We start from the raw sequence: 11,052 nt of genomic DNA on the forward strand, positions 1-11,052 counted from the left end.
TTTATTTTCAAATAAGCAGACGCTGTGAGAACTACATTGGTGAGTCAATGAATTTTATTTTACATTTCTTCTTGTCATTTTATTTCGTTAGTATTAAATTCGTGGTAACGAAATAAAATGACAAAGATACAAACATGTATCAAATAAATCTGCTCACCTGCAATTTATAATGGCGCATTGTCATCACCTTCGTGCACGAAAGTTCGTTCAATCTCAGCTGTTAGTCAGTTATTAGTTAGTCAGTTATGTCAGTTATTTGCTGTTGTATCGTCGATTTTCAAAATGCAAATGATCTGTTTACTTTATTTTCAAAGAACAGTTTGTTTTGTTATTGTTTGGTTGGTGTCTGACATGAAACTGTGACATTGCGCAATTTATTGGACAGACTTGTTCACACAGCGTAATTTGGGTGGCATTTTATTTCGTATTTTTAAATCATCTTTTTATTTTTGACTATCTGTAAATGTAGTTTCCTGCTCTTAATTGTAAATGCATACATGATGGTTTTAAATGCTCCTGAAATTAAGTGCTGCTTGACGAGCCTGTACAGTATTGTGTTTATGTATGTGACGTCACTGAAGGCCTAAGGTTGAAATGCACGGCCCGCCACTGGTAAGGGATCAAATTTGCGTTGTCCAATCTTTCCTTATAACAGAATATCCTTATGTGGGAAACCACTATGGAACATGTCCTTATTGAACATGCAAGTATGTTAACAAAATACATGTGTAATAACACAAGCAATAAAATGCAAAAATATATGGCCCAAAAACTGCAGCATACAGTACAGGTATAGTGAAAAAATACAGTATAACAAGACGCGTCACAAAAGTAGGACTATTTGCTAAGAAATGAGATTAGTAACAGACCTGGTGGTTTTTCTTTCCATGCACTCACTGTCTCTAATTTGACCTCCTCTCCTTCACCACCCAAGACAGCGTTGCTCAGCTGATGTCGTGCAACGAACTTATGAAGCCAGCCACGGGACGCTTTGAAGTCCTCGATGCCCATAGTTAGCGCAATGGAAGTCGCCTTCTCTCTAATTAGCGGTCCAGTTACTGGAAGGTTTTTAGCACGACAACAGGTACAGCATTCCAGGAAACGTTCGTTTACTCGAACGCTGTCTGTCAAACCACAAGCAATTTACTCTGAGCAGCTAATCGGATGCATTCCACTCTCTCTTCCACGGTCATTACTGTTCCTCTTCGTTTGGATGGCACAATCTACAAGACGTAAATATAAATGAATGAAATAGAAAATCGTTCGCGATTCCAGTAAAATTCATGCCAATAGAGTTACTTACACGTCGCCGTTTTGGATCCAATGAGAATAAATAGAGGCGCGGACAGAATTATTCCGTAGTGTCGAGCGGGACTTGCTTGAGGTTGCGCTACTGCGGGCTTCCGGAACTTCTGTTGTTATGAATCGATCGTTAATGTAATATCGTAGTCGAAATTTTAATGCATAGGTTTTTATTCCGGGTGAGAGAATTTCCGTTTGACAGAAGTCCGTAGGTGTAATACTTACTGTATTGGATGTGGAAAAGTGAAAACTTAAAACTGAACATGACTTTTGATAGTATTTGGCCATCTTCCGCTCCTACTGCAGTAAAAAGTGTAGTGTTCTGCGTTACATTAAATAAAGATGCTTTCTTGGATATCCTTTATTCTGCCACTCCGCTGGCCTCACTTGGCTTCCATTGCCGACTGTTCTCTCAACAAATCCACACATTCCTACATACCGGCTTAGGCTCGGGCAAGTGATGAAGGACAAGCATACTTTAAATTTTGAAATACAACAAAAAGATTCCCGACAAACACATCCAGCCCAACCACACTGCCAATACAGACGAGGTGCCGCTCACTTTCGACATCCCGGTGAACCATACTGTAGAGAAGAAGGGGACCGGCACGGTAGCAATACACTCATTAGGGCCAAAGTGAAGTTGCGAGTGGCGTCGGAGCGATGGCGAACACAGTTTTAGGAAGAGGCAGCACCAGATGAGTTCCGCCTCAATTTCTGAATGGACTCTGGATGCTTGTGCTAACTGGTCTGCTTGCACTGTTATTCGAGCTCATGCAAAAGCTGGCATAATTTCTGAGGAGCCGCACGGCAGACGAGACTGACTCTGACCATGATGCAAGGGAACCTGGCGTGTTTGTTTGATTGTGAACTTAACCAGCTGTTCATTTCAGATACAGAAGATTAGAACTTGGATGGATTTACGAATGAGGATTGATCATAAAAATATTGTGAGTACATTGTTAAATACATCACTAAATACAACCGAACTCACTTTTGCTCCCGCTGCCTTTTCAAAAACATAAATAAACATGCATGCATGCTACCGTATTTTTTAAGCTAGTGTAAGTTTTACCATACCTGCATCCAATAATACGATGTCTCTTGTGCATCTGTTATAGACAGAAATAGCAGCCGAAAGTGACACTACACCTTTTAATATGGTGCCCCATATGGTCTTGAAAATGGGGTTATAGGTCGATTTACAGACACATTTTTGGGGTTTACAGTTTGCCAGGTCCGTTGTGATGTTTCTCTGACCCACCATAATGGCTCATATTTTCTGTACCTTCCAGCACTAATTTCATGAATTACAAATGCTTCCAAACTGTGAAATATGTGTTCCTATATGGCGTGTTTGTTTATTCTCAAATCTTAATTTTTATTTATTTTTTTATTTGCATGGCACATATAAAAAATCAGTACAGTAATAATGGTCGTTAGTTTTGCCTTATTTGCTGTATTTCGTCACATTCATGTTCCTTTACGATTGTATAGCACATGACTACTAAAATGAGGCTTTTAGATAATTTTCTGTTGAAATGTGATATTTAATATTCATTGTACGTGTCAGATTACGATGATTTTTTTTTGTGACAGTGACATTTACCTGTTGTTTTGTCTAGTCAGTGACTCGTGAAAGTGACTAGTGAAAGGAATTACTTAACTCATCAGAAAAAAAATTACCATTGTTGTTATGTCTGTTTCTAAGTTTAGAAAGCTTTCTATTGGTAATTGTCTTTGAAAATGGGATACAACGAACTAAATTACAAAGAATTTTGAAAGTACTAAACAAGGGTCAAACATAATCTCAACCCCCATTGAGTTGCATTGTTTCTGCTTTCAAACAGTCATAACTTCCTTTTATTAGTCACAGGAACATTATATTTCTATCACTGGAATCGTCTTTAAAATATCTGTCTAAGAATGCTGGTTTCACGTCAACAAATTATTAATCTTTGATATTTTGCAACCATACCTACTTTTTAAAATCAATTTGCATGTAAAGTTTTACGTAAATTATGCCCAGCATTCCGTTACCATTTGATGCCATGAGCATTCACAAAACATCGCCTAACGCTTCACACGACCAAACTACTCCTGCGGTTGAGAAGCCCAAAATGATCATTCAAGCCATTTACCCCGTTTGTTTACTAGTGGCGCAACCCGGAAGTGCGTGTGACGTCATTTTGAAACAGTCAACACAGTTAATCAAAGTCAAAAGAAGGACTGGGTCGTATCTAATTACCAGTCTGTCACAGACTGTCACGATTTTACGTTAACTGAATATTAAAACACTATCACTAGACAAAAGCACAGTGTGAACGCACGGTTATTTTGATGGATGAGTGTCTCCATTATGATGTGTACCTTCATCCTCTCCCGGCACTGAGACGGGGTCCTCTCGTAGCCCAACTCCGACAAGGCTCTGGACACCCGCTCGTACATGGCAGGGCCCGGGGCTTTACCAGTAAACATGGTGCCCGCGACTTCCAACTGCTGCATCTTGGCTTCCGTCAGCCTCTCGTTTCCCCACACCGCGATGAGGGCGTTCGTTTCGGAAGGGGTCCACGACATACCCCGACAAGCAGTGTAGTTGTTGGAGGATGAGGCCACCGTCCGTGCAGCGGCCCCGGAGCCCACGTTCAACGGCGAGAAGCGGTTGGGTGTGGAGGGGCCGGAGTGGTACTGGTTACTGTCACTCAAATCCTCCGACTCTGGGGATGGCACCTCTGTTTTCGGTATCTTTAACGGCCTAGATAGTTCTGGTGATTGTTCTGCGTTGCCAGACGCCGCCATGTTCACTCTGTTGCTAGGGTTGGTGGGAGGGACGGCAACGCTCAGGCATGGACAAAAATGCGGTGCGGATCCCGTGGATGATGCGACAAAAGGAATCTGAAGCGTTGAAATCGCACTAAAAAACAATTTCATTTTGTAAATTCGCGGCAAATGCTTCGTTTGGTTTTATTTCGAATCAGCACAAAGTTTTTTATTTCACAGGAATTTGAAATTGAAGAGGTTTAATTTATGTTTGAAGCATGGAAAATATGTTTCATTTTAGAGCACAGGTGTCAAAGTCCGGTCCTCGAGGGCCGGTGTCCTGCATGTTTTCCATCCCTCCCTGCTGCAACACACCTGATCCAAATGATCAGTTCATCAGCAAGCTCTATCGGAGCCTGATAGTGATCCTGATCATTTGAATCAGGTGTGCTGCAGCAGGGAGGGATGGAAAACATGCAGGACACCGGCCCTCGAGGACCGGACTTCGACACCTGTGTTTTAGAGTGTAAAATTGTGGAATGGACTTAAACATGCTTGTCAAAGTCAAGGCCTGGGGGCCAGATCCGGCCCACCACATCATTTTATGTGACCCGTGAAAGCAAATCATATGTGTCATCTTCCTTGACCCTTGCTTAAATGTGTACCGAAATCTCAAATTGTCATATGTGATAAATAACTGTGACATTTTGTGACCCGGTTTACCCTCACTTGAACAATAATTGAACACATACTTGACTGATTTCAAAACTAGTGAGCCATTGTTTTTTTTTTTGTGTGTGTACAAGTAATAATACGATATGATGATTAAACATTTATTCGGTTTCACTGTCGTAACGGCCCTCCGCGGGAAGACATAATTCCAAAGCGGCCGCGACAAAAATGAGTTTGACACCGCTGGACTTGAGGATGCGTTGAAGCTCTGTAGTTCTCTGCTGGGGATAGGCGGTTTTACAAGGTGGCAAGGAGTGGCGGCTGCCACCCTTAGCAAATGCTGTGACCCCCAGTTGCCACCCCTGGCTGTTGGCAATGAATCTATCAATACTCCATTCAAAAAGTTCTTTGTCTTAATAGTGTGTATATAAGGTGTGTTTAAAATTTACTCCCACTTTGACCAACCTCTCATTTCAAGAAAAAAATGACCGCGTCCTACGGCGCTATAATAGATCACTGGCAGATCCCTGGGTCAAGTGGTGCATTATGGGTAAGGGATATCGTCGGCTACCAAGTTTAAATGGAGGTCACTGTAGAAAGCTATGAATTGGGCCATTTTAACTGATAGAATGTTGATGTTTTTTATTTAATCTAATTTAAACTGTGTGTTGGATATTCCGTACACTGGCCGTCCTTTGCTGAGACACAAGAGTCAGTATGAATTTTAAGTTTTGATTGACATTTGTGTAGCAAGGGGGGCCTGTGTGCAACACTGAAACATGAAGATGACATCGGTAATACATTTGTGGTCATTAGCTTTGCCCCCGTGCATCGGGATTTTAGTGCTTACAGCACATACCGTTGCATTACTGTCCTGTAATATCGGTGTGATATGTTGCATTACTACCAGCAGTGTGAAAAGGTGTACTGTAGGTTTGGATTTTGTTTCACCTTTAATAATAAAAACTTTACCGTAATTTTAAAACTGTATTTTGTGTGTACTTGTGTTATCTCTGAGGAATATTTAAATTTGTTTGATGATTTGAAACACATAATTGTGACAAACATCCCAAAAACATAAGAAATCAGGAAGGGGGCAAACACTTTCACACCACTGTAGTTGCTGAGAAATGTAATGTTTCTTGCATTTCGCATGTTTTGTATTGTGTTACAAGTCCCAACATTGCCAACAAAACACAAATAGGCGGAATAAATGTGTTGTTTTGCTCACATAACATGAGTGAAGTGATTTCAGGCAGTGTAACACTTAGCAAATCAATCACATGCAACATGGCACAATAATATTTAACGTCAACACGATGAGGGAATGTGTCTCGATTTAAATAGTGACAGTGCCTAAACAAAACCCTATTTCTGTCAGGATGATTGCAAGCCCTTTCTCTTATTAGTTTCGCTGTCTCGTAGCTTATTAGCTTACAGAAAATGTCAAACCCGTCTATATACAGTATCCATCGACAGAACAGCTATGTTCTATTATTAAAAATCTGTAAGAAGTCATTCCTGTTTCGACAAGAATAATTTATCCATTTGCAGAGTAACGCATTGACTGTCAAATACTAAAATTGATACAAACTCCAATTTTTCTGTCAGCTTGGTGTCCGAAGTGTTACTAAATTGTGTTGGGTATAGAAATATATATAAATACACGGGCGTCCCGATGGTCGACTGGTTAGTGCGTTGGCCTAACAGTGCAGAGGTGCAGGGTTCGATTCCGGGGCCTGGCCTTCCTGTGTGGAGTTTACATGTTCTCCCCTGTGCCTGTGTGGGTTTTCTCCGGGTACCCCGGTTTCCTCCCACATTCCAAAAACATGCTTGGCATGTTAATGGAGCACACTAAATTGTCCTTAGGTGTGGGTGTGAGCACGGATGGTTGTTCATCTTTGTGTGCCCTGCGAATGGCTGGCAACCAGTTCAGGGTGTACCCCGCTGACTGCCCCAAGACAGCTGGGATAGGTGCCAGCACGCCGCACAACCCTTGTGAGGATAAGTGGATCAGAAAATGGATAGATGGATCTTGGATACCAGTCTGAGCTCTAATGTTGATATACAAGTCACACTTCAGCATAAGTTACAGTACCAGCCAACAGAAAATTATGGTAATTTATCTTAATTTGATTACCGGTAATTTAAAAACAATGTGATGTTTCACACCAGAGCATTCTACCCTAATGTGCGAAATTTTGTGAACAGCAGGTGTGTAATGTTGATGTTACTCTGACAGAAAACACACCTGCTCGGATTGACAGTTTAAAAGCTGGAAACTATGTTGCCAGCCCACAGAACATTTCAATCCACAATATCTAGCGACAGAAACCCATTCCGACCATCACGACTGTCCCAAGGAACAACAGAATAGTGTCATCCCGGGGCAGTGAACGAAACCTTATATTGGATTTTGAAGAAATAATTGGCCGTTTGACAGGTCGTTGATGGATTGTGTCATTGTTTACTCCATCATTTCTGTGACAATGCCTGATTGGCTTCCTTCAGGGACAACGGCCCACTTCTGCCTGCTTTGCCATCTGTTCACTTTTTGGCTTTTTGTTCGTTTGTGGCCTGTGGGGTCCTGACCTGGCCAAAGAGATGGCAACATTCTTTTCAGGTGAGGTGGACTGTCCAAATAAAGGTCAAATAAAGAAAACGATACATGTGACCTTTGTATTTTAATGCTGAGGCTGTCAGTGAGTTGTCACAAACTGTTTCAATGTTAGTTATTTATCATGAACACGCACAAACCAAACAGAGACAGAAGACATACAGTCATACCATTTGGGCATCGCCCTAATGACAGAATGAATTTCTATCCATCCATTTTCTGATCCGCTTTATCCTAACAAGGATGTCAGGACATGCTGGAGCCTATCCCAGCTGTCTTCAGGCAGTAGGCGGGGGACACCCGGAACCGGTTGCCAGCCAATCACAGAGCACACACAGACGAACAACCATCCACGCACACACTCACACCTAATGACAATTATGAGTGTTCAATCAGCCTGCCATGCATGTGGGAGGAAACTGGAATATCCGGAGAAAACCCACGCAGGCATGGGGAGAACATGCAAACTCCACACAGGAATTCCAGGCCTCGGAATCAAACCCTGCACCTCTGCACTGTGAGGCCAACGCGCTAACCAGTCGAGCACCGGGACACCTAGAATGAATGCGAATATTTTAAATTGCTTTCTTGTGGAGGCTCTTCCTTTTAAAATAAGTGGAAAAGCCAAAGAAAAAGCTAAACACTGCAAAAGAATGTTCATATGTGTTGAACTGTGATCTTGCGATGTGCTAAGGCAGGTGTGCCCATTACGTCGATCGCGATCGACCGGTAGATCGCGGACTGGTCCTAAGTCGATCGCGAGGGGTGTACAGGAGAAAAAAAACAAACAACCAGTGTGTCTTTCTGCATGTTAGTAATATATATTTTTTGTGTTGATGTACATTGCACCCTAATCATCCTATCAGTCTCATTTTCACAAAAAGTATATAAAAAAATAAAATAAAGCAGGTAAATCTTTAACCTACGGTGGCACGTGACCTGTGTCACCGGAAGTTGTTAGCGCTCAGCAGTCTGCAACTGCAGCTTGTGATCAGAGCTGTTGCACTGTATCTTTTATCCAACTGCCCTATCTCAACCGTTGAGACCTTCAAGTTCCTGGGAATCACAGTCTCCCAGGACATGAAGTGGGAGGTCAACATTAATTCCATCCTGAAAAAAGGCCCAGCAGAGGAAATACTTCCTGAGTGTGCTGAGGAAGCACTGCCTGCCACATGAGCTGCTGAAACAGTCATCGAATCAGTCCTGTGTTCTACCATCACAGTTTAGTTTGGGGCCGCCACAAAAATGAAAAAAAAATCCAACTGCAGCAGACAGATAAGACTGTGGAAAAAATCATTGGCACCGCCCTATCCACTCTTGAGGACTTGCACACTGCAAGAACAAAGACAAGGGCACAGAAAATCCAACTGGACCCCCCCCACACCCTGCCCACCACCTTTTCCAGCTACTCCCCTCAGGCAAGCGCTACCGATCCATGCGCACCAAAACCAGCAGACATTCAAACAGCTTCTTCCCTCTTGCCATGAACTCCCTCAACAGTAACCAAAATCTATAGTGGATCTTTGCATTTTTTTTGCACACCCCATGTGGAACAGGATGACCGCACTGATCATTGTAGCTCCAGCTCTCTACATAGTTGAACAATTGTCGTTGATCAATATTCCACAGCACCAGAGCGCTCAAGGATTTTTTGTACAATTGCACACTTGAAAGTTGTTCTGCAAATACTGCTACTGATCACTGTAAAAATGGTGCAACGATTATCTGCGCCAACTGCACAACCGCCATCGTATTGAATTCCACCACTGATCACTTTTTCTCTGCTCAATACCTTGGCACATTGTCTCATAGCTTTCATTGGGTGGTACTACTGCACGGCGGTACCCTTACATTACGGAAAGTCTTTCGATACTTATTTGTCATGTCCTTGTTTATCGTAGTTGCTGCTTGTTATTTATAATACTACTATAGCCTTTACTACCGGAGACAAATTCCTTGTGTGTTCTACATACTTGGCCAATAAAGATGATTCTGATTCTGATAGGCTGCAGTCACACGAGGCAACCTCTACTGTGCTCAAACATATTTGACATAGGAGCACAAAATAAATCAAAATGAAAAAAAAAAGTCGGGCAGTAGGAGGGGTACAGACTGACCTGGTTGCCAGCCAATCACATCTTTAATTTAGTTTAATTTGGAGTGATCAATTTGGATTGTGGGAGGAAACCGGAGTAACACCACGCCGCCTTAATCTGACTTTCATTTCTTAACATTTAGGACAACAATATAACATGACTTTTACTCTTAAAGTCATCAGAAATCTAGAAATGCAAAAAAACAACAACAACAACAAAACAATCTCAACTCCACTATTCAGTTTTTTAAAATACTTTTCCAAATACTTTTCTTCACTGTTTCAGGAGTTTTTTTCCAAACTATCCATGGAATGTATTTTTTTTAACTCTCAAACGACCTGTCAAACGACCAACAGCCACTCAATGTCCTGATTGGATCACTACCAGCTTGTCTGACATGACCATCGGGTCGGGCTGCTTCACTGATTCTGATTGAAGCACATCAGACTGAGAGACAGAAGGAAAAGATAAGACATCTTAGAATAAATCATCTCCTCTCTGCTCCCCCCCACCCCTCCTAGCAGATAGTAAAATCATCCCTCAGAATTTCGAGTGAGTTTCTCTAAAGACATTTAGACTGTCACAAATTAAAAGAAAAAAAACCCTCTAATCATCCATCTATTCATTTTCTATACTGCTTGTTCTCATTAAGTTAATGGGTGACCTGGTGCTTATCCCTGCTAATTTTGGGTGAGGGGAAGGGTACACCCTGAAGTGTTCACCACTCAATCACAGGGTGCATACAATATCGACCCCTCCCCCCATACAAAAAATCCTACTCACAAATCCAGATCCCAGAGAATGTGAGGCAGACGCCTTAATAAAAATGCAACACTGTAACGAAACTCTAATACTAATAAAAAATTTCCCTTCAGAAATAGCCATCCATCCACTATCTGATCTGTTCGTTCATTATATTGCCTTGATTCTGATGACATACCTTGCATCGCGACTTCCTCCTCCATGTCACTCTGGAGATACCGCCACAAATGCGATGGGGAGGAACTATCCATCCATCCATTATCTGATCCGCTTCTCCTCACAAGGATCGCGGGCGTGCTAGAGCCTATCCCAGCTGTCTTCGGGCTGCAGGCGTGGTACACTCTAAACTGGTTACCACCCAATCGCAGGACGAACAATAATTCCATTAAGTGGACATGGAGGAAAAGCCTTCTTGTCTTGAGATGAAATTGCAGGGTTGTGTGTATTATATTTTAACAAAATTTAATTATTAATGAATTACTTCATGATGTTATCATAATTGTCCTATTTTTGAAACACGTCACAAGTGACACTGCTCATACGAGGTACTTATTTTATACTCTAGTCCAGGGGTGTCAAACGTACGGCCCGCGGGCCGGATCCGGCCCGCAAAGGACTTTAATCCGGCCCGCGAGATGATTATGTAAAGCAGTGGTGTCAAACATACGGTCCGCGGGCCGTTCAATCAGGCCCCACAGGATAATTTAAAAGTGAAGAAAATGCATAAAAGACACAGAATAAATATTTTTAATAAGGTGCAATTCATTGAGTATCCGCTAGGGGACACTGTTTTGATCAGAGAAGAAGACAACAGCAGCCTCAGTCCATCACTGAGACAGACCC

The 11,052-nt window shown here is 42.1% G+C and overlaps 1 protein-coding gene across 1 annotated transcript in view; it reads right to left on the reverse strand.

Moving 5' to 3' along the window:
• Positions 1–4,297, reverse strand: part of msantd2 (Myb/SANT DNA binding domain containing 2) — a 12,477-nt gene extending 8,180 nt beyond the window's left edge. Inside the window, exon 1 of the mRNA XM_019857782.1 lies at positions 3,673–4,297. Within this exon, the coding sequence (XP_019713341.1) occupies positions 3,673–4,233 (561 nt within the window). The 5' untranslated portion in view covers positions 4,234–4,297. The remainder of the gene's footprint in view (positions 1–3,672) is intronic.
• Positions 4,298–11,052: the final 6,755 nt, after the last annotated feature.

Source organism: Hippocampus comes, unplaced genomic scaffold (genome assembly GCF_001891065.2).
Source record: "Hippocampus comes isolate QL1 unplaced genomic scaffold, H_comes_QL1_v1.1 scaffold248, whole genome shotgun sequence".
Taxonomy (NCBI): Eukaryota; Metazoa; Chordata; class Actinopteri; order Syngnathiformes; family Syngnathidae; genus Hippocampus; species Hippocampus comes.